Below are 21,652 nucleotides of genomic sequence, written 5' to 3' on the forward strand. Positions count from 1 at the left end.
TCTGCATAAATTCTCGCCTTCGTCCACGACAGCTTGCATGATTTTCCTAGCCTGATTTGATTTTTTACCTCTCTCTATCGCTTTTCTCTTGCTGTTTTTGAAATAACAGATTGAGTCTTTCAAAAACAGATTAAGAATTCTGCTTTGCTACTATATCAAAAGCGCCTTCAACAAGAATTGGCAAATCATCTCACTCCAATACAATGACATCAAGCTCCGCCCTCCCCCAAACCCTCCACTCCATAACAAGCACCAAAATCAACGAACTCTCCAAACAGCGCATTCTCTTCGAAAAACGGAAAGGCGAAATCCTCCACCTCGCAGCCAACACCCCCGACCTCCGCTCCAAAGCCCAGGTGCTCCTCGAAGGCGTCACCAAGCTCAAGGGCTACCCCGGCGATGCCTTCGACCAGGAAGATCAAGATCAAGACCTTGATCTGAGCGACACAGATGACGACGAGGCTGCCGTGCAGAACGGCACCCCGCGTGCGACACATGCCAATATTCGTCGGTTCCTCCTGCAGAGTCGGTACGATCCGTCTGTTTCGGAGAGGAGCCTGGGGAACTGGATTGGGCAGCTGGAGCAGGAGTTGCGGTTTTTGCAGCTGAGGCATGAGCATGCCGCTTTTTATAGTGAGCTTGTGACGGAGTGGTTGGCGGATTTGCAGAGCGGGTCTGAGGCTGCGCCGCAGAGTGATGCTGGCGATGGGGAGTCGGCCGAGTTTGAGCAGGTGGGACGCGCGGAGATGCATGAGCAGCGGGCGATGTGGGAGAGTTTGGCGTTTAAGGAGGCGGATGTAGACCAGGGTGCTATCCGTGCGTATCTGGATTCGCTGTTCGCGAAGACGAACCTGTCGCGGCAGGCGCTGAAGACTCTCCGCGAGAGTATCAGGTCGTTTGGGACGGAGATGACCGCCAAGAGGACGTGGTTTACGATCGGTGAGCTGGAATGGGTGTCGCAGGCGCTGCTCAAGTCCGACCTTCTCACCAAGGAGAAAACGGAGATTCTGAAAGAGTTCATGCGGAACCCCTCCGTCGCCCAGGAGGTCGTCGACGTGCTCAACATGCGTCTTGCGTCTCTGGAGAGCTGGGGTTGGCCCGCCGAGGGCATTCCCTTGGAGATGCGCCGCCAGCTGAACGGGAAATACAGGGTTTTCATGGATGAGGATTTGCTGGATGCGCTTATGTTCCAGTACCTTGGTCTCAAGTGGGCTGTCGCTTTTCGCTCCGCCTTTGAGACCTTTCTCTCCAGCCCCGCGTGGACGAACGCCCGCGAGCACATCCCGAGAGCGTATCGGGATCGGCGTAAATACTTCCTCGACGACGCTTCTGCCACCACGTGTATCAACGACCACCGCCAGGAAACCTACAAGAAGGACTACTTCATGGCGCAGCTTCCGGCCTCCGTCGAAGCGGGGGTGCCGCAATACGGCGATGACGACGGCAATGAAGACGACAAGCCGATGAATGCTCTGGATACCAAGCACTCCCTGCTACATCTCTTGGTCACCGAGTCCATTCTGCAGACCACTCTGCACGGCGAGTTTACGGTAGTTCGGTCGGACTTCAAATGGTTTGGGCCTTCTCTGCCGCATCCCACAATGCTGACGGTGCTGGCCTATTTCGGGGTCCCGGAGACCTGGCTCAACTTCTTCCGGACGTTCTTGGAAGCGCCGCTGAAATTCACTCAGGACGGCCCTGATGCCCCTGCCCAGGTGCGCAGGCGCGGAATCCCCATGTGCCATGCCTTGTCCGATTGTCTGGGCGAGGTTGTCCTCTTCTGTATGGACTACACGGTGAATCAGGCTACGGACGGGGCATACCTCTACCGTCTCCACGATGACTTCTGGTTCTGGGGAAGTGAGAAGACGTGCGTTACGGCGTGGGGTGCGATGACTGAGTTTGCCCGCGTCGTGGGTCTGGAGTTCAACGAGGAAAAGACCGGCACAGCACGACTGCAAAAGACCAAAGGTGGTGACGATGCGGCCCTTGAACAAAAGCCGCGAGATACCCAAGTCCACCCGTCTCTCCCCGCGGGCGACATCCGCTGGGGCTTCCTAAAGCTAGATCCACACGAAGGGCGCTTCGTGATCGACCAGGAGCAGGTCGATACACACATCGACGAACTGCGGCACCAGGTTTTGTCCTGCAACAGCGTGTTCGCGTGGGTCCAGGCCTGGAACAGCTACTTCGGGCGGTTTTTCACCAACAATTTCGCTAAACCCGCCAGGTGCTTCGGGAGAGCGCATATCGACCTGGCCATTGCCACCCTCAGTCGCATCGAGCGGACCCTGTTCCCAGACAGCCCTGGGGGCGTCACAGACCACCTGCGGGGTATGATCGCCCAGCGCTTTAGTGTCACAGATCTCCCCGAGGGGTTTTTCTTCTTCCCCGTCGAGCTCGGGGGGATGGGGCTGGTGAACCCGTATATTCCTTTCCTCGCTATGCGGGAGAATATCAAGCAGACGCCGCAAGGTCACTTGCGCAAGGCCTTCGTGCGAGATGAGGCGCTTTACCAGTCCGACAAGGAAGTCTTCGAGAAGAACGGGCCGGCGCTGGCCGCCCTCGCTAGTACGCTCGACATAAAGGATCAGAATTTCTTGTCCTTGGATGAGTACATGCAGTACGCGGAGTCGTACAGTACCTCGCTACTGAGCGCATACAGGGATCTGATATCGGTGCCTGCGGAGATCAGTATCAACCAGACGACGGAACTGCGCCGCAACCAGATGTCATTGGATGAGGCGGTGACAGGCGACAGCACCCACAACAGCTACATCATATCGGATGAATGGTACGGTATGTCTTCGTACTGGCAGTGGACGGCAGAACTGTACCAGACGGAGATGGTGCAGAAATATGGGGGTCTCGCGGCTGTCAACAGGGAGTTCATGCCGCTGGGCGTGGTAAAGACGTTGAAGGAGGGGAAATTCCGATGGCGTGGTTGATTTGCAGAATTATCTAGCGATGGTTTGGGATACTCTTTGATAGAGATTACAATAGCACTCGTTTCTGTTCTTCATGATGCGCGCGCTCACTCCGCGTAGTTGGATTCAAACTCATCCAGCAATTGCCGAAGCCGCTCTTTCTCAGTCTCGTCCTCAAAGATAACATCGTAGGATCTCCGGCACAGACGTAGAATATCAGCCCGCGATAGTTTGAAATGCTCCGCCGCGAGTAAATACTCGTTCGACACGGGACTACAAAAGAAGCCCACATCATCAGTCTAGACAGTCAGCTCTTCTGCAACGGGGGAAGACCAGGTAGGTTGAGGTGAATATGCATCGAGTGGATTTCAAGCAAAGGAATAGTAAACAAGAAGGAAAAAAGGGACAGAAAAAAGGACAACTCACACAAAGCACAACAACACAATCAGAACCCCCCCACCACTCCCCAAAGTGGTGATCCGCAAATCCACCATCGAACATGCTGGCATGCACATTACACGATAGACACAGCTCGAGCCCGAGGCCTCTCTTTTTGATCTCGTCCTTGATGTCCGAGGGGACATGAATGACGTGGCCCAACCTGCGTGGGTTCCAGCTCAGCATCTCCCTCAACTCACTCTCCAAGGCCTTCTCCGCCTCCGCTGCGGTCTTCGCTGACGACGACGCGAGAGTCGAAGAAGACACCTCGCCGAAATGCACCGTCAGGGCTAATCCAGCACTCTTCGCGCGCTCCATCGCCACCGCAAATATAGAAACGTCGCCATTCGTGGGATTGCCGCATATATCAATGCCGACGACACCACGGTGCCCGTTGGCGATTGCCAGATCTATGACTTCGTTCGCATCAGCGGGAGACATCTGCCCACGGTCAATAGCGAGAATTACTCGAGTCGTCATTTTGTGGGTGTCGGGGTCGAGAGTGGCTTGGGTGTGGGAGAATGCGTCTATTGCGTCAAGCACGGTGAGCAGGTATTCTTCTCTTGAGAAGGAGGGAGATGGGCGCGGGATGGTGCGCAGTTCGAGGTAGTGGATGCCGTCGGCGTGGAAGTCTTTGAGGACGGAGGTTGTCGCGTAGGCGATGCTGGGGAGATCGGAGCAGAGGTTGTAGATCGAGTTGGAGAAGACGTTGAAGAAGCTTTTTCAAAGATTTTCCTCTCAGCATGGATTGCCCCCCAACACGTTCGATTCCATCATTGAAGTGAAACTGTCCATTGATGCATGGTTCTCCACACGGTGCAGCTCGAGACCGCATTGTACAATAGCTAGAATAAAGAGAAAAACTTACGTAGCCAGAGAATAATCCACCTTACCAGGAGGCATGACCTCCCACGGATCCTGCACATCGAAAGCCGGATTTTCAGCCTTCTTGCGCGCCCAGATCTCATGCAGACATTGGCGGCTGATGCTGCCCGTAAGATGGGCATGAAGCTTTCCCCATCAATCAGTATAATCAGCTACTGGGTTCTATATCATCTCTGGAGATTGTGGGGACAGTGTACATACCTCAACCTTGGGGAGGGATTTGGTGAATGCGGGGGTGATGGGTTTGGTGGGGCTCATTCTGGTTGTTTTGTCTGGTGTTTTGGGTTATTCTTTTGCTTTTTCTAGCTTGTATAGTGCTGACTGTGTGGCTTGTGCGTCTATATATGCTTATTTATGAGACAATGTGATGATGATGATGGAGGTGGGAGTGATGATGAAGTCTTGATTTTGACAACCGTTGATGAGGGGGAAGTGAGAGCGATGGGAATGGCAGGTGACCGGAAGGAACCCTTGCTCGTATCAACACCTTCAAAGATGTACATTTTGGTATGGTTTTTACTCTGTTTACATTCAAGATATCGCACATTATACAGTTGTCTAGGATTATTGACAAGTTGTTACCTGATTAGGAAGCTATGAAGTCTGACTGTTCCTATATTTTTCGGCCATCATAGCATGATACTTATTACTGACCCTCCATATCTATGTGCTCTCTATGCGGAAGATCATGCACTCAAGGAAAAGTGTCAATTGACCAGTATGGAAAGAGTCCATAACATTCTACCTGAAGTCGCCATCTGGTGCTACACCCCAAATCGGTCCTCCAATCTACCCTCCAATTTCGCCTATATGATGTCGCCCACAATTCCCCGAAAACCACCACCCCAACGTCTCAAATTGACTCACGAAGGGAGAATCCAATCCAACAGCAACGTATCGCAATGTCCGACTATCCACAAATATTAGTCTCCTGCGCAAGGCATAAAACAGCTGGTGAAATTATGATCATGCCACCCTGTGCGCCCCGTGTAGTCTAGCTGTAGTGACGATCGGATCCGCGGATGTTTCAGCTGATGCACCCCGGATTCTAGAACCGATCTAATCTCCTTGGATATATTGAGCTGTGTTTTAGGTGTGAGGTAGCTCCGTATTGCTAACTTGATGTTTTGTAAATTTGGATTTTCCAATTTGCAGTTCTGGAATTTTCAAGATGTCGGAGAGGACTTTTGTATCCTGGGGTTAAGGTCCTGCTTGCTCCAAGTAAGCAACAGACATGCATTCCTCGAATGTTCTCTCCCCCTCCACAGTGTTACCAATTAGCTTAGGCATGCTAAGCCTTGCTTTCGTATCCAACTGTCAATCGATCCGACCGACCAGTCAGTTCGCTTATCGGCATATATAGCCCAGCGATTGATCAATGACTCCAAAACTGTTAGCGACAGTATCAATTGTCAAAAATCCCTCTCGTGGGACCATAGCCCCGGCACGCAGCCCGACTGCTGACGTGGATAGCCCGGAGGCCGTTCTCGTATACCGACCGCACTACTTGAGCCGCAAGCCCCTGGCCGGTCTCCAATATCGGTCACGTCGCAATATCTCGCCGCGGCGAAACCGCCTCGGTTGGACAGCTGGCCTGTTTCGGTTTCGTATAGATTGTAATAACCATCGCGGTCTCGGGTGCGAAGGCGGATCTAATTAAAAGTGGGGACCAACGGGCGCTTCGAATGTTGTAAGGCAGAAAGAAGAGTAGGACGAAAGGGGAGATGGGAAACGAGGAATAACAAACGGAAGTGGAAGACATTCGTTTTTTATTTTCCTGATATACAGATCAAATTGATGGTAATTCGAACTTGGGGTGTACTGCACAATCCGCGGTCCCACAGCATCACGGAGATTCCCGTCTGCCGTTCTCCTCATTCCCCTTTTTCTAGAAGTTTCATTGCAAGGCACCCTGAGGTGGATGCATAATGACTAACCCTGCTGTGCTGGTTGGAGGGATAGTGCGGTTTGGTTGTCCGACGTACTCTTCACGCACTGCCTCCTAATACTGCGGTCTCAAGCGATATTCAATGCGTCGACATAGTGGCATGACAATCCGGGCGGACGGATCCCCAATGGCTGAGTTTGCGGTATTTGACTCGTGCCAGCCTCTTGTGGGGTAGAGTAAATTCTCGAATGATCTCGTTGGATGCTTCCAGCAGTTGCCGACAGTATCAATGACCAGGATCTCTCGATCCCGGTGGTGCGGCCGCTCCACCGTAGACACAGCCCATTGAAACCTCTCCAATCGTCTATATCTCTGACACTGCGACGTCCATGCGGGGCTAGCGTCGAAGCATTCCAGAAACCACAGGCCTTGACACGATTGGGCGGCCAACTCTATCGGATAGGGCTATTTTTAGCAAGATGTAAGGCATCTCCGTTCCTGGATAGGAAATACACTGGTCGGAACAGTGGGTTGCTGAAGACAGAACCCACCAACTCGGGCAAGTGCCGCAACGGAGGGGCTGTGATTGGCCTTGTGTGGCTCAGCTTGATTCATCGTTTGAATGGATATACCATCGATGGACGTTTAGTCCAACAATCTATGTACATCGGTGAAACCTTTGCAGACCGCGTCGATTCTGCTAGCGAGAAAAGGGTGTCTTCGGAGGACGCATGATGCTTTATCCATAATTTTCCGTGGTCATTTGTGGCAGCCGTTATTCCGGTGGTGGCTTGTTTTGTCGGACCGGACCGAAAGTCAAGTGTAACTACTTCGGTATGCTCAGAGTGGCGAGAACGGAAGCAACAGCGAGATAATCCTACATACCATAGACATTGGTTAATTATGGGCTATTGATGAACGTACATAATCGTGTACGGTATTTGAGAATCAATATCTTGTACCGTGGACTTTGTACGTCGGAGTTGGTCCGTTACTTCTGTGGTTAGTGACTAGCCCAAGCGGCATATAGGAAAGGACGGCATAATGAGTAGATAGACTTGGCCCTGATAAAAGATAGATAGGTACCTTTGAAGTGAGCAAAGGTACAAAGTGACAGCCGAAGTCGAGGACTTTGTCTACAAACAGTTCGGCGGCTATCGATTCCGCCATCACCAGTCCAACTTATTGCCACAGGATGGCTTGCCCTAAAGGTGCAAGTAAGTTCGGCAGCAGCTCTCTGTGTGATCTGCCGATTTGATAACGAATATGCGGCTCACCACACATTCAGCATCACTAAATCGCCTGGCCAGTTGTAACGCAAGATCAGGCAACAAGAACAACTAACAAGAGCAGGGCAGGCGTGACTCAAGATGATGTGATAGCCGCCGGGATTTGGTCTGCCCTGTACGGGAGTCACAGGCTGAACATCTCGCCCTCCAATCGCGGAAGTAGCCTCACAGGTCAGGGTTGGATTTTTCCTTCTGATTGTTGGGAAGGGGGCGGGAAATGGACCACTTTCTGCCTTGAGGCTGTCATGCAAAGTACCGGAGACGAAAAAAGAAAAAAGAAACGAAAAAAAGAGAACTAAACAAGTCATTAATGGGAGGTAATCACGAGGCTAGATAAGCAGACGAGTTGGAAATAGCGGCGGGTGTCTATGCAAGCCACCGTCAAAGAAATGCGAGAGAAAATGGGACTATTGATTACGAGACATCCCCTAGTACGTTTAGATGGCTGGCTGACAATGGGGGAAGCGCCAGGAGCAGGGCTCGGACGATGCAAGATGACAGTGGAAAAGACCAGGACAACAAGGCTGATGACAATGCTATACGAGAGAAGCCTGAGATCAAATGGAAGAAGGGCTGAAGCATCGAAGGCGCATGGAAGAATGGACGAGGCTGAGCGAACAGCCTCAGGCAGACAGCGACTCCTTCAGTCTGACTACCTCACTATATGGTAACTAGTACTGTGGACTACTACTACTGCTGCTAGTGTCTGGTGTTGACTCAGTTTCTCATTTTACTCGCAACAATCGTGATAAGTCTGACACCCCTGGTTAATTACCTTGAGAGACATCACTGTACGGAGTACTCCGTAGCTATTGGAAGATTGCATGTTTCCATCCAGGCCGTTATGACACCGGTAATTGGTATTTGTATATAAGAAACTCTGGATACATACTGCAGGACAGTGTTCGACAGGGTATACAGGTAATAAATCATAGAATGACGTGCCAACACCCCCTGCCCTCGGAGGCGCAACGTTCCATCCAGTTGGGAACTCTCGGTATTTTATCATTTACAGTACACACCAGACCAAATTGTTCTGTGTGTATTTTGAATGCGTCGATTGGACGAGGATGATGACCATTGTAGCCCGCGAAACCATTAAGATAGGTAACACAGAACAAGAAGATAGGAAGAAAGTGATTTGGGAAGGAAAGAAAAAGGAGGGGTACAAACTGGCCTGTTGAGCCGTCTCTCCTGAAGATCAACAACTGAAGAAAGAAAAAGAAAGAAAAGGAGGGGGGGGCAGAAAGGATGTCAATAATGGGTTTGTCTAGGATCCCAGTCAAAGGTGGGAGCCTCCTAAGGTGGACTAGAGGTAACCCTACTATTACTGTTCCTCTTCTCCTCTTCCCCCCAAGGAGATGAACAGAAGGATTTGAAGCGAAAATCCCCTGATCTAAAGCGAACGGTTCTCCCACGATACCACCCTAGGGCTGTCAGTGTCGGGATTCAATTGTATTGTATTGAAGTTACGAGCTAAACGGTAATTACATGACAGCCTTGCTGTCATGCGAGGTTGACACCCGAATGCAATAACACTGGTACTGTCAGTATCTTACCTAAGGTACTATAACCACTATGGTGGAAACAATCAAGCCTGTTCTTCCCCGTATCTCCCTAATTTTATTTTATTTTTTTCTCTGCCCTGTCCAGTCTCCCCCCTAATTCCTGCATCCATTCCTGGGAGTGGAGACCCCTTGTTAACAATACTACCTTCCTCCGTTTGAGTCTGGCATGCTTTGAAATTAATGATGTCATAACCTCCTACAGCATTTACTCCGCCCATCCAGGGCTACCATTGAACCTGTCTACAATTAAGGATGAAAACTGACTAGGGATTTCTCCGATGAATAACCAATACGAGGACTTTGTAGTAAGGGAGATCGTCCCTCTCCCCTTTCTTAAAAGCCGATGAGCATGGAATGGTGGTGGGGTAATGAAAAAAGGGCGGGTGAATGAGAAATCAAGACGGAAGGGAAACAGACAGAAAACCAGAAAAAACAAGACTTGGTAATTGAAAGGAATTGAATACCGTACTGTACCATTCTACATACTCTTTGATACACGGATGACCCGGGTGGTGTAGTCTCAATATTGTGTGATCGTAGCAAGGAGTTCTCGGATGCAAGATCCTGACCGTGAAAGAAAAAAAAAAAAAAAAAAAAAAAGCTAACCCGCTATGATAATTTACTGATTAGGAATGGAAGAGGCTTGGAAGCTGTCAAGAGTGGGCCACACCGTTTTCCACACCAAGTCAAACCCAGTCAAACCCCCCCACGAGATACACCCGGACGGGCCAATGATTTATGACCGCTTGCAATCGCTCACTTAATGAACTGAATCCTTAGTACCTCAGGCCTCCCGACTTACCTAGTAAAATCCCGGCCACACCAAAACTAAGACATAATCATAATAGTAATAATAATGGTAATAATTGTAGTAATTATCGTAGTAATGAATGATAATCAAAATAAGAATAAAGACAAGAATATCGATGCTTTGTTGCCTAGCCGACAGGGATAATCTTAATCTTTTAGTTGGACAATATTAGAGATTCATTTGTTACTGGATACTACACGTTGGTACGACCTTTCTATCTCCGTACCCTACCTCCCTACCAATCGGTCCGTGGTTCCAACATTGAAGTGACAGACAGCCGGAGAATGCCAGCGCGAATGAAGAGTCATTCATAGGCCACAATTCCAGTCAGGAGAGCCAGCGATGATGATAGGATACGACGAGATCGTTGCAATCTCCTCACTCCAATGACTTCGTGGCACGCCAGAGCGCAAGTGAATGAGACGAGCCGAGGAAATGGAACTGAGAATGAGCCCCTCATTTTTTCCCGCCTTGGGTCATCAGGAGCACCAGCCCCCATTCCCAGCCGTCTAATTGTCGGGGAGGAAGCGGTCAGACTCAAAAACGTGCTGAGCATGGGCACCGCACCGCACCACGGTGACAACATACTCATCCTTTTCCCCTCCCCCTCCTCAGGGATAACTGGTGGCGAAAGGAGGGGTAAACCACCTCAAGGCATCTGAACCTGCGTGTGGGAGAGGTACCTAGGTACTAACCACTATCAAGTATCAACAGCCCTTATTATCCGTCCCTAGATTATCCGTGATGTGCTCATATGTGCATACCACTTCCATCTTCATGCAGCCGGACTTGCCCCCCGGCAGACAGACAAGTCACATACCGCACCCTCCACATGAGAAGTGTTCAATTTCTTCTGCTACTCGGCTCTATCGTCAGCATCCTGGTCCCCGCATGTCAGTGCTTGCTCAGTACCAACTGTATGCGGACCAGGGTCCGTGAATGTACTGCAACTGCACTCCATACTCTTAGCACCTACCTATACTACATGCAATCTGCCTTGCGTCATGGTCAAATAATGAGACATGTCCACTCACAAAAGAGCAAGGCACTAGCCTCCATGCCGCCACAACCGCGAGGGTATCGGTATCAGAAGGGACTAACCCGCAGTTGGTCGAAGGAAAACATCGGGCATCCGCACAGCCATACAGAACCTCCCTTTTTCCTGACTCTGTCTTCCTTTCATGCTGCATTCCTGAAACAAGATTGCATGCTGTACGAGCTAAAGCCCCAGGGTTCGGGGATTGTAGGGATTTGTTGGTCAGCGGACCCATCCCGAACCATTGGACTTCCTAGTAAGAGGAAGAATGTCCTGATCCTGAACGGGACTAGCTGCTAGACTGGGTATATACTGAGACATTTTAAGGTTACCATAATTACGTCCCGGAACCGAAGTTTGACCTTGCTCCAATGGAAGGATGAAGGAATATTCGATTCATTCAACAAGCCTCCCCCCGTCTTGGGCCTTTTTTTACTTTTCCTCAGCCGACGCTGCCCGGCGGGGACATTTCCTTATCACCACCCAAGGCACCTTATCAAATGTCACTGTAAACAATGACAGCTTTATTGTAGCGATAGACGTATCATCAGTGGCAGCAGCAGGCGAATAGATAGCCTCGCTATATTTGCTTTTTTATCATCCTATTCTTTATCTTAAACCCTTGCAGACAAGATGGGGGGTTTATCCTGTAGACCTGTCCCAACCCCGCACAACATGACGATGGAAAACCTGCCCTATGACCTAGTACGTAGTAGAGTAGTCCGCATCGTCATGAGGAGAGGCAATTTCTGCGGCCGACCGGAGATCAAGACAAATCTGAGACTAAACAGCTCCGTTGGACAGGCCACAGACCGCAGACCGCTGGAGCGAGTGGATTGACGACAAGTAACTAGAGGATGGACAGAGAGAGCTGAGATATCCGGACAAGAGGGAAATATCCACCACCGCCAACTCAGCAAGAAGTGGCTTAGCTACGTGCGGGGTTTGGGAAACACCACTCCCCGAACATGATGTTTTTTTTAGCCGACATTTTTCGTCTTACTTCTTTTTTCTTGCTTATTTGCTTTTCTCTCAAATTGTTTCATTAAATCATGATGATGCTTTTTCTATGTATGAGAAAAAATGGCGCGGTTTACCTCGCAGCTGGTTTGCCTGAGGAGCTGAAATCATCCCCTACTCCGAGGCGCATCTATAATCCGACCTTCAATACGTAAAGTAATGGACGATACCTTGGTGTGTAGATAGTATGCACGCTGGGGGACAGCGATGCGCGTGGGTTTATTCGGCCGTCCCAAGAGAAATATATTTACCTTTCTATATAGATTAGAAGAACAAGGCGCGTGCTCTACTATCAAGGAAACGGACACACCGGCCTATAATCAAGGTCGCGTACGGCCGAGATCAAGAAACGAATGGGAAGTTCAGGAGGCTGAGGTGCTGACATTACGGATAATCCAATCGAGTAAAAGCGGTGTACTCCGGAGGGGGCCAAAAATAAAACCGTCGTACGGAGAACCTACTTACTGTAGGTATGGATGGATCTTGTGTCGGGGAGATTGGACTCCTGACGGGTGGTCTGGTATTGGAGGATGATGCTGGATTACATTGCCTCAGTGAAACATTTGACAAGGCGTAGGTTGTTATTTCACTTCTGTATATGATAGGAGAAATGAGGCCGTTGAATGAATCAATGTAAGGATGGACAACACTCAATAGACAGGTGTAACAAAAAAAGAGGAAGGTAAAGTCAGAAAAAGGAAGAAAAGCGCCCCACAGAGACATAGAAATACAGAATATTACTGGCCGTACGGGGTTTCCCTCTCCTAATGGATCTACCGGCTAGTGTTTAAGATCGTGGTTTCATCATCCTTACCGCTCCATTGTGGTGACGATCAGTCGACTTTTATTGCCTGCCCCTTTCCGCACCGCCCCGACTGTTATTTCACTGCCACCGCTCCAGCCTCACCAGTGGATACTCCATCTGACTAAGATCATCTTTCACGGTCAAGGTATGCTGTGTATGGCCCCCCGTTCTCCGTAAGTAACAGAGTTAGCCTTACTCCAGTAACCAGTTACAAATACATATCCATACCGCCCCATAAATTACCCATCTCGCACTAGCTCATTTTTCCTTCTTTCTTTAATTTTTTTTTCTCTTCCCCGCGTTCAGCTAAACAGAACAGAAGCGCTGGAAATGAGTCAACCAAAGTAAAAAATAATAAATTTCAAAACCTTTTCAGTGGTTCAACAGTCTTGTCCCCGCCTGCCTTACCAACCGGTGAACCCATCAAAGAGAACCACTTTTGCAAAACTCCACAATGATGCCATGTCGAATAGACACGAGCGGCATCTGCCGTCTCCCACCGTCGATGGTCCTCCTTTTCTTCCCCCTTCCTGCCCGTTCTCTCCACCCCCCACACCACCTCTCTTGTGTTCTTCTCCGGAGGGTGCGGACTTGAGAGTCCAATCAGTGTGGACATCCCCTATGATTGAATGGATGTGATTTGAACATTTGATCTATCCTAGCTGGATACCCTTGTTTACGGTCATGTGACTAGTCACCGAATCTGATCGTCAGAAGTCCCCGAAGAAGAGTAAAGAGGAAGTGTACCGTCATTGGACTGAAGCTCGATCCGGTCCCATCCTAGTACTAGATGCTAAGGCACATGGGTAATGGTGTGCAGGCTACGGCTGCCCCAGGCTGAGAGAACATCTCCACTGTGTTGAACGTCCACAGGAAGGGAAAAAGGGGGATGATGATGTCTATTCAGTACTCACTATTGTCGATAGTACCTAGCGTATATTCCGTATTAACACATACCGAGGAAAAGCTTATGGGTTCATGGATGAAGTCGGAAGGAGGAGTTGAAGGAAGTGGAAAACCCAACAAGACCCAATGAGAAGAAGCTTCGTTTGCCCGTCTTGAGGTCTTCCCCGGAGGACCATCGTGCCGGTGCCTTAGGACTCCCACTAAGCGTTAACTGAACGGATATATTGTGGTGTCATTGGGTATACACCAAGGTCCTACCAGCTTCGTATGGAAAAAAATAGATGGCTGCCTATCGCGCATCCATGTGGATCGCCGGTAAGGCATTAGTTTTGAACCGGCGCTAAGTCTGAGGTCATTGTATTGGTTATTGCCATTACCTCTATTACCTCCATGACCGTCATCGCCATGGTTTTCCAGAGAATGTTAAAGCCTCGGATAAGACCACTGTTGATCTGGCTATCAAACCACGCCGGATTACTGAATACGGCGTGACCGTGTGTTGGATGGACAACGGGAGAATGAATAAGGATCCTGTGGATTAACAGACTACTGACTTCTGTAACAACCAACTGACGATGGGAATGGGAACGTCCCCACCAACCACTGACTATCTACCGCTCACCTATGATGAGGATGCACATGGCTCGAGAGAGATCTCCCCCCTTGTTTCCCTCTCCTCTCCCTCCACCCCCCTTTTCAAACGGAGTATGCCAGTCATTCTCCTTGATCACCCATCCCCAAGGCGAAGCTCGATCCCATCATACCAATCAGGGGTCACATTCTTCTGCTCTGGAAATGTGAAACGCCCTTATCATCATCCAAACTTGTCAAGATTGACAAGTCCAAGGGATGATCGTCCAATGGAGGAAACCGATCGGCCTGACCGCTGGGACCATGGGGGGTAATCCTCCTCTGTTCTCTTCATTTTCCCCCATTCTCTTAGGTACACTCCCGAACAAAAACAAGAATAAAAAAGTAATTTCCGCATACTGATGCAGGGATTGGGAGAAGAGGTGGTACTATGTCCGCCATACCTAACTCGGGGTATCCCATATCCAATGACCTCAGGCTTTGAGCCCCGGAATTCCATTCACCGGGCAGATGGCGCGAAAGCCGAAAAGGAAATAAGAAAAAAAGCAATGAAATACTCCTGAGAGAATACGATCGGGCGATGACGTCTAGTCAGGTAGATCCTAGTAATTTTCTTCTTTGTTGGAAAGAGTCACAAAATGAAAGGAAAAAAGAGAAACGCAGAAATAGAAGCAGAAGAAAGACAGAAAGAATCAGAACAAAGAATAGAAAGGATGCCTGATTACTGGGTAGGAGATTGACTGCTTGGGCCGCCGTTGTTCCTACGGTGTACGGAGTATGTGATGAGATGAGATGATTTGATTTGATCTCACACCTTAATCTGCAAAACAGACTTCAACCTTCCCAGTTATGCCCAGCGATAACGGCCCAGTTGGACTAGATGACAGAATTGACCGTCCCTTTCCCTTGCTCGCCAGCTTGGGAATTTCAGTATATAGATCCGTTTCATCCTTTCTCCTTTCGCCCCATTACTGTCTTCATCCTATCTCTTGATCTCTTTCTCTTTCCTGTGGCAGAGAACAGAGATAATTGAAAAGACAGGGTTCGACCTACCTTTACTTGAAATTCTTCATCTCCCTCTTATCTTATTTTTATCATTATCTATTCTCAGCCGAGTCGGGTTGAGTTCTACATAACCCCTCCATATCGCTGACGGGTGGTTATATCATTATTACCCATCTATCTCCGTCTCCGAGCTCCTCCCCGTATTGCCCGATTGGGTAGTTTCTCTGGTATTTCTCGTCTTTTCGCTGTCACATACCTGACCGACAAAACGGGTACCTGTGACAATACGACCAAACCAATACGATACCAGCTCGTACTACTGCCTTAGCTAGTCAGTTCGGTACTCCACGGTAAACTCCACTCCAGCTGCTTTTCTTTCCATTGAAACAGTCCAGCGCTTTCTCGAATTTCGAATTTCGAGCTTTGAAATTCCTTTTTATTATTCTTTGGATCAATTATTCTTATTATTTTTATGCCCTCCGCCTTTGTCTCACTGGGTCTCTTTGCTGGATCAACATTTTCTTAAGAAGACCCGTCGAACATCTTTCGACTTTCTCTTGTCTCCCAGAAATTCTATTCCAGCTCCCCCCCACTCTCTCCTTTCCTTCCTCTTCCTCTATCAATTCAATTCAACTTTCTTATTCTCTTGTCGAAACAATCCACAGGTTTGGGACCGATCCGAAACCCGGGAACGAAGGATAGATACCCTGCCGCCAGTCCGCCTTCCCCGTCGCATGATCATCGCCTTTCCTGACAATATACTTCAACTGGCGGCCTTTTTTTTTACCACTTTTCTTTTCTTTTGGCTGCAGGTCCTTTTTTTCAGTACATTTTCCACGTAACCGTGCAGGACAAGCTGGGCAACTTATTAGACATCGAAACACGCACTAGACCATTGCGACACTCCGCGCGCTTTTCTCTTACTCGGTCCAGTCTCCGATTGCTCCTCTGCGCCCTTCCTCTTTGGACCTCCTGCGTCACTGTGTTGTCAGGCAATCCTGCATTGCAGCCTCCATCCTCGTCGCCGATTACCCATCCATCCCTCGCAGCCTTGCGCCAACTCCCCGTCCAGTCAATCCAGCGCGGAATTTCCCTGTTCGAGTTCGGTATCTTACATACAGCTAGCTGTCTTGCGGAGGGGCTCTGCTGACCCTCAACCACATGCGCAGCGCACACGGCCTGGTTGACGTGCAGAACCCTGTCATTGGAAATTAATACTAGTGTTCGCCTTGATTTCGGTGTCTCTTTTGCCTTGTCCTTAATTTCGATTAATTTTTTTTTTTTGGTCTTTCTCGTGCCTCTCCCTTGCGTCCGTTCGCTGGTTATTGCCTCGACCAACTACTTTGCGCCGGCTCGAGCCAGGAAGAACCTCGTCTGCCAGTAACGGTCTCCCCATCGGAGTCATCTCCGCACCCGTCTTGCTGCAGGAAGACAGCTTTCCCCACGCATCAAACGATCACCGATCGAAGAGGGGTAAATCAAGTGTTTCAAATTGGACGAGGGGTTGAAAAGAGAAAAAGGTTGAACCGATATCAAGAAACGTGCCGAAGATCGATTCCAAAAGGGGCTTCTTACTTGGCGACAAATCATCACTCCGATCCCAGTGAGCGATCCGACGCCGCAGTTCGCAACCTTTGCTTTTTTTCTTTTTTTGAAAAAAAAAAAAAAAGAGAAAGCAAAAAACCTTCCCAATACGACAAGAGAGAAAAAAAAAATACCCTGTGCGGAGTCAAACTTACACAAATCAGTGCCTGTCTCACTTGTTATCAGGAACCAGGATTCCTTCGTCGCGAGTGTTCCCGCACAGGGCTCCTCCGCATTGCATCAAAGGCAGGCCAAGATGCAGATATCAAAAACAGAGCAATCCCGCTAAGGACGTGGCTTTTACCATCGCTCACCCAGGCACGCTCCCTATTAAGGCTCGTATTACTACAGCTGAGCTATAGGCCCACCATTACAAACCAAGCATATTTGGTTACAGCGCTGTTGTTCATTCGTCCCCCTCACGAGTCCAGGTGACTCGACTATTGGCACGGTTCACAACAGCTTGACAGTTTCACGCTTGACCGCGAAGGAGCCGCGATGGCCTACGCCGCTACTTCGTCGTCAACCATGAATGGCGACTCCCACGCCAATTTAAAGCTCACTACTTCCCTCCCTCAACCCCCCAAGTTGCATCATGTCATAACTTCTCTCCCTCCCGCTCCCAATCCCTCCTCCGCCCCCGCATACGACGCCGCCTCTTACTTCTCGACGTCCAATACTCTCCACCCGACTTCCCTTCCCTCGAATGTTTCGAGCTCCTCGAGTACCCCCTTACAACCTGCCTCAGAGGGACTCCGTGGTCGCATATCTTCTTTCAATTCCATTCCTCCTACTCCGCTCGAGCTCGGCGAGACTGTGATGGCAGTCCCGGGAAATGCCTGTGCGTCCGGCTCGGGGGACCCCATCATCCCAAACCCAAACAAGGGTCCGGGGTTGATGCGCAGGATATCCCGCGGTGCGGCCAACAAGCTGACCCGGCGGCGGCAGTCGGCCTCGCAGAACGACAAGCGGGACTGCAGCTCTGGCCCCGTCATTATGCGCCGACGGAGCGACAGCAAGACGGGGGTGCAACATCCCGCCGCGCGGGACAATGCCCTGGACTCCAGCAATGAGGAGGACAGCAACGATGCCCTGGACGCGCTGGGTGTCTGGTGCGGCTCGGAGGCCTCCAGCTTACCGAGTGATAACCCGATGGCCATGTCGCGCAACTCGGGTGCCGTTGCCCCCAAGGTCGATTCAGCCATCCAGCGCGGAACCATCCTCACCAAGGTGACGAAGAAGCGAAGAAAGCAAGTGCGATTCTTCCTCGATCTCGACGCGGGCAAGGTGTATTGGGATGTGTCGAACCCGGCCAAGCGGTTCTACATCGATGACATTAAGGAAATCCGCGTTGGCGCGGACGCACGCAATTACCGCGAGGAGCACCAGGTCCCGCAAGACGCGGAGCGGCGCTGGTTCACGGTCGTGATTGCCGACGCCGAGCGGGCCAAGGGTCGCGCCTTTAAGATCCTCCATCTCATCGCCCCCAACGACCGCATCCTCGATCTGTGGACCACGACCCTCGAGGACATCTCCCGGTATAGAATTGGCCTCATGGCTGGCTTGGCTGGTTCCGGTCAGAGTGAAGCCGTTCTCAAAGCCCACTGGCAAAGGGAGATGTCCCGACTGTTCCCGCTGGGGCTCCGGCCCGGGGAGCAGGAACGGCTCGATTTCAACGCGGTCGAGAGCGTCTGTCGGAGTTTACACATTAATTGCTCCAAGAACATGCTCCGTGCGCAATTTTCCAAGGCTGATCTCGGCAGCAAGGGCAAACTCAACTTTGCGGAGTTTGTTGATTTTGTCGCTCGCCTGAAGGAGCGGAAAGACGTGAAAGAAATTCTGAAGGCCACTGCCGCCGAGCCCAAGGCGGGTCTCACCCTCGATGAGTTTCTGAATTTTCTGCGCGACGTGCAGAAGGAGGACGTCGTCAGTGATCGAAATTATTGGGTTTCCGTCTTCGACCGGTTCGTTCGGAAGTCCAGGTCCCGGGGGCAGGTTACCCCGGAACCCGGAGCCGGCGAGAACGTCTCGCGCATGGGCCTCGAGGCGCTCACCTCATTTCTGACCTCGTCCTGGAACGGAGTCTACGCTTCTCGCGCTCCCCAGTCGCGGTTCGATCGACCCTTGAACGAGTATTTTATATCCAGTTCCCACAACACGTACCTCTTGGGACGCCAGGTGGCCGGTGCCTCCAGTACCGAGGCGTACATCAGCGCCCTGTCCCAAGGATGCCGTTGCGTCGAGATTGACTGCTGGGATGGTGCGGACGGCCGACCGATCGTCTCCCATGGCCGGACCATGACCACCAGCGTTTTGTTTGCCGACTGCATCACCGTCATCAACCGTTACGCCTTCATCACCACCGATTTTCCCCTGATTCTCTCCCTGGAGGTGCACTGCAATCCCGAGCAGCAGCTGGCGATGGTGAAAATCATGAAAGACGCGTTCAAGGACCAATTAATCTTAGAGCCGCTGCTGACCAACGCCTTCGTTCTTCCGTCTCCCGAAGAGCTGAAGGGCCGCATCCTGGTCAAAGTGAAGACCTGCGACGAGATGCAGCATGAGTCGGCATCGAATCCAGGCACTGCCACGCACGGTCGCAAGCGCAGCGCCAGTTCCCCGTTCCTGCGCCCATCGATGATGGAAAGCGCGACTGTCGCCGGTCTCCCGTCTCTATCCAGCCCCCCGACGCTCGGTTTCGATAATGTGAGCTCGTTCCTCACACAGGACCGGCGGTCGGTCACCACGGCGAGTATGAGTAGCGCTACGGAAGACAGCGACGGAGCGCTGGTGTCCGCCAAGAAGGAGCGGCGCAAACGGCAGAAGAGCAAGATCACCAAGCCGCTGTCGGATCTGGGCGTCTATACCCGAGGATACAAGTGGCACAGCTTCGCGTCCGCCGAGTCTCAGCGGTATAACCATGTGTACTCTTTCGCGGAGCGGTCGTTCGAGGGAATCTGCCGGGACACCGAGAACAAATTCCAGCTGGAGAAGCACAATCGTAAATACCTCACGCGCGTATATCCTTCTGGCTTCCGCCTGCGTTCGTCCAACTTCGACCCCTTGAAGTTCTGGCGCCGTGGCGTCCAGATGGCGGCACTGAACTGGCAAACGTACGATGTCGGCATGCAGTTGAACCAGGCCATGTTCGCCGCCGGCAGCGATCGCACCGGTTACGTGCTCAAGCCCGAGTCTCTTCGCTCTCCCACTTCGTTTGACGAGCAGAGGAGGAAGATTACGGAACGGAAGCTTGTGCGATTCTCGGTCGACGTGATTTCCGCGCAGCAGCTGCCGCGTCCTCGCAGCATCGGCCTGGATGACAGTATCAATCCCTACGTCGAGATTGAGATGTTCAGCGCTGATGACCGCGGCCAAAGCTTCGTGTTCGGCGAGGGCGGCATGGACGCATCCGCGCGCAACGGCATGTCCGGCATTGGTTTTCCGCATCGTCGCCGCACCAAGATCGAGCAGAGCAACGGGTACAGCCCGATCTTCAATGATCGCTTTAGGCTGTCTCTGGAGACCAAATATCCCGATCTGGTTTTCGTCCGGTGGACAGTCTGGAGTTCTCTGGACGGGCGCAGCACCGGGAACAACGGCAGTGTTCAGCTGGCTACGTTTACCGCGAAACTGAGCAGCCTTTCCCAGGGCTACCGGTACCTGCCCTTGTTCGACGCCGGCGGTGACCAGTACCTCTTTTCCACGCTCTTCTGCAAAATCACCAAGGAGACCCCTATCTCCGTGCATCGACTTGACGCAGAGGAACTTCGGGCTGAGCGCATGGGCATTCTCCGAACGATCGGCCAGACCGTCTTCAAGCGCACCTCTTCGACAGAGAGAGAAAAGGAGAGCAGCGAGACGCCTCCAAGCCCTGAGGGGAACACGTCTCCGGCTCTGACGCCCACCGTTTCCACCACATCGACTGCGTCGTTGCCGCCTTAACATTCGTCTACATCATTCGCTTCTACCATTTCCTTCTTCTTTAAGTGATTTATTTATTTTTTCTGGTCCCCGCATCGTTCGATTGATTTTTCTTACACCAAGAATATAAAGGGAAGCAGGAGTTCCGCCAGCTTGTGTCGCATCTATTTTAGCCAACTGTTGTCTTTTTCGTTTTTATTCGTTTGCTGTTGAACGTTGTTGAGCAATAAGAGGAGCCCATCTCGTCTTGCAGATTTGTCGCAATGGATCAGTGGCCTCCCACCCAGCCCCCCCCCCTTTGCCGTTGCTATATTTTATCATATCTTTTGTGTTTAATTCTTGTCACTGGATGATCACTTGTTCATGTTTGGCGATACCCTCTATGTGTTTTTCTTCTTTGCCTCATTTTTATCGAGAGTCTGGTTGTCTCTCTTTTTTATTATTTGTTTTCTTCTTTGCTAGCATTATGGTATGGGTTGGTTGGTCTTAGGGCAAGGGTTACTTACCGGCGGCATTTCACCACGCATTCTGAGCATCATCATCATCATCACTATCATTGGACATGGACAGTCGCATTCGGGGAGTCAGTCACGTCGCTCAAACTGGTTGCATTTCGGACATAAAATTGCATACCCCAACAAATGGCGAAGCCTGGTGCATGTATGCATGGCATAGTACTATTATGTCCTTGCGAAATCGAGTCATTGACTGATTCGTCATTATTCTCTCCGCCCCAGCCTGTTCGCGGCCAGCCTTCTGGCAGTGGTGCGGCGTGGCGGAGATGAAACATCGTTCTTGTCTTTCGCTTTATTATATTTCTTCGATTTTTGTTTTATTATCTATCCGTCATGGAAGACGCGCTGGGACGCTCGTTTAGTTCTAGGCCTTTGGCTGCATATATAACATTTCAGACTTGACTTTTTTCCTTGTAGCTGTATCATGTTGTAGCTTGTAGTTGGATAATAACCACATATACCT

At 50.7% G+C, this 21,652-nt stretch overlaps 6 protein-coding genes across 6 annotated transcripts; 4 read left to right on the forward strand and 2 right to left on the reverse strand.

Moving 5' to 3' along the window:
• The first annotated feature begins 29 nt into the window (after positions 1–29).
• On the forward strand, positions 30–3,001 carry P168DRAFT_286958 (uncharacterized protein). Its single transcript, XM_024836465.1, has one exon. The coding sequence runs from the start codon at positions 204–206 to the stop codon at positions 2,946–2,948; it is 2,745 nt and encodes a 914-aa protein (XP_024697480.1). The 5' UTR covers positions 30–203; the 3' UTR covers positions 2,949–3,001.
• Positions 2,632–4,643, reverse strand: P168DRAFT_286959 (putative adenosine deaminase). Its single transcript, XM_024836466.1, has 4 exons — positions 4,452–4,643; positions 4,234–4,376; positions 3,354–4,083; positions 2,632–3,226 (listed from the first exon to the last, which is right to left on the reverse strand). Exons 1-4 carry the CDS (start codon positions 4,506–4,508, stop codon positions 3,035–3,037), a joined length of 1,122 nt encoding a protein of 373 aa, XP_024697481.1. The 5' UTR covers positions 4,509–4,643; the 3' UTR covers positions 2,632–3,034.
• A 1,512-nt stretch (positions 4,644–6,155) lies between these two features.
• On the forward strand, positions 6,156–6,980 carry P168DRAFT_25891 (uncharacterized protein). Its single transcript, XM_024834615.1, has one exon. The coding sequence runs from the start codon at positions 6,400–6,402 to the stop codon at positions 6,871–6,873; it is 474 nt and encodes a 157-aa protein (XP_024697482.1). The 5' UTR covers positions 6,156–6,399; the 3' UTR covers positions 6,874–6,980.
• A 3,513-nt stretch (positions 6,981–10,493) lies between these two features.
• Positions 10,494–11,293, forward strand: P168DRAFT_286962 (uncharacterized protein). The gene has a single exon (XM_024836467.1). It carries the CDS (start codon positions 10,639–10,641, stop codon positions 11,140–11,142), a length of 504 nt encoding a protein of 167 aa, XP_024697483.1. The 5' UTR covers positions 10,494–10,638; the 3' UTR covers positions 11,143–11,293.
• Positions 11,294–15,690: 4,397 nt separating this feature from the next.
• On the reverse strand, positions 15,691–16,832 carry P168DRAFT_286964 (uncharacterized protein). The gene is made up of 2 exons (XM_024836468.1): positions 16,505–16,832; positions 15,691–16,467 (listed from the first exon to the last, which is right to left on the reverse strand). The coding sequence occupies exons 1-2, from the start codon at positions 16,572–16,574 to the stop codon at positions 15,992–15,994; spliced, it is 546 nt and encodes a 181-aa protein (XP_024697484.1). The 5' UTR covers positions 16,575–16,832; the 3' UTR covers positions 15,691–15,991.
• A 20-nt stretch (positions 16,833–16,852) lies between these two features.
• Positions 16,853–20,695, forward strand: P168DRAFT_323939 (putative 1-phosphatidylinositol-4,5-bisphosphate phosphodiesterase Plc1; the record flags this gene model as incomplete). The annotated part of the gene is made up of 1 exon (XM_024840756.1): positions 16,853–20,695. Exon 1 carries the CDS (start codon positions 17,252–17,254, stop codon positions 20,693–20,695), a length of 3,444 nt encoding a protein of 1,147 aa, XP_024697485.1. The 5' UTR covers positions 16,853–17,251.
• Between the last annotated feature and the right edge of the window lie 957 nt (positions 20,696–21,652).

The sequence above is a fragment of the Aspergillus campestris genome, assembly GCF_002847485.1.
Source record: "Aspergillus campestris IBT 28561 chromosome Unknown P168scaffold_1, whole genome shotgun sequence".
In the NCBI taxonomy this organism is placed as follows: Eukaryota; Fungi; Ascomycota; class Eurotiomycetes; order Eurotiales; family Aspergillaceae; genus Aspergillus; species Aspergillus campestris.

What these genes read in the sequence shown, in the direction of transcription:
- P168DRAFT_286958 (XM_024836465.1), top strand. Translation starts at nt 204, where the DNA reads ATGACATCAAGCTCCGCCCTCCCCCAAACCCTCCACTCCATAACAAGC.
- P168DRAFT_286959 (XM_024836466.1), bottom strand. Translation starts at nt 4,508, where the DNA reads ATGAGCCCCACCAAACCCATCACCCCCGCATTCACCAAATCCCTCCCC. An exon ending in AATCCCTCCCCAAGGTTGAG is followed by an intron (nt 4,377 to 4,451) that starts GTATGTACACTG and finishes TGATGGGGAAAG; the next exon opens with CTTCATGCCCATCTTACGGG. An exon ending in ATTGTGTTGTTGTGCTTTGT is followed by an intron (nt 3,227 to 3,353) that starts GTGAGTTGTCCT and finishes CTGACTGTCTAG; the next exon opens with ACTGATGATGTGGGCTTCTT.
- P168DRAFT_25891 (XM_024834615.1), top strand. Translation starts at nt 6,400, where the DNA reads ATGCTTCCAGCAGTTGCCGACAGTATCAATGACCAGGATCTCTCGATC.
- P168DRAFT_286962 (XM_024836467.1), top strand. Translation starts at nt 10,639, where the DNA reads ATGAGAAGTGTTCAATTTCTTCTGCTACTCGGCTCTATCGTCAGCATC.
- P168DRAFT_286964 (XM_024836468.1), bottom strand. Translation starts at nt 16,574, where the DNA reads ATGACTCCGATGGGGAGACCGTTACTGGCAGACGAGGTTCTTCCTGGC. An exon ending in GAGCCGGCGCAAAGTAGTTG is followed by an intron (nt 16,468 to 16,504) that starts GTCGAGGCAATA and finishes CGCAAGGGAGAG; the next exon opens with GCACGAGAAAGACCAAAAAA.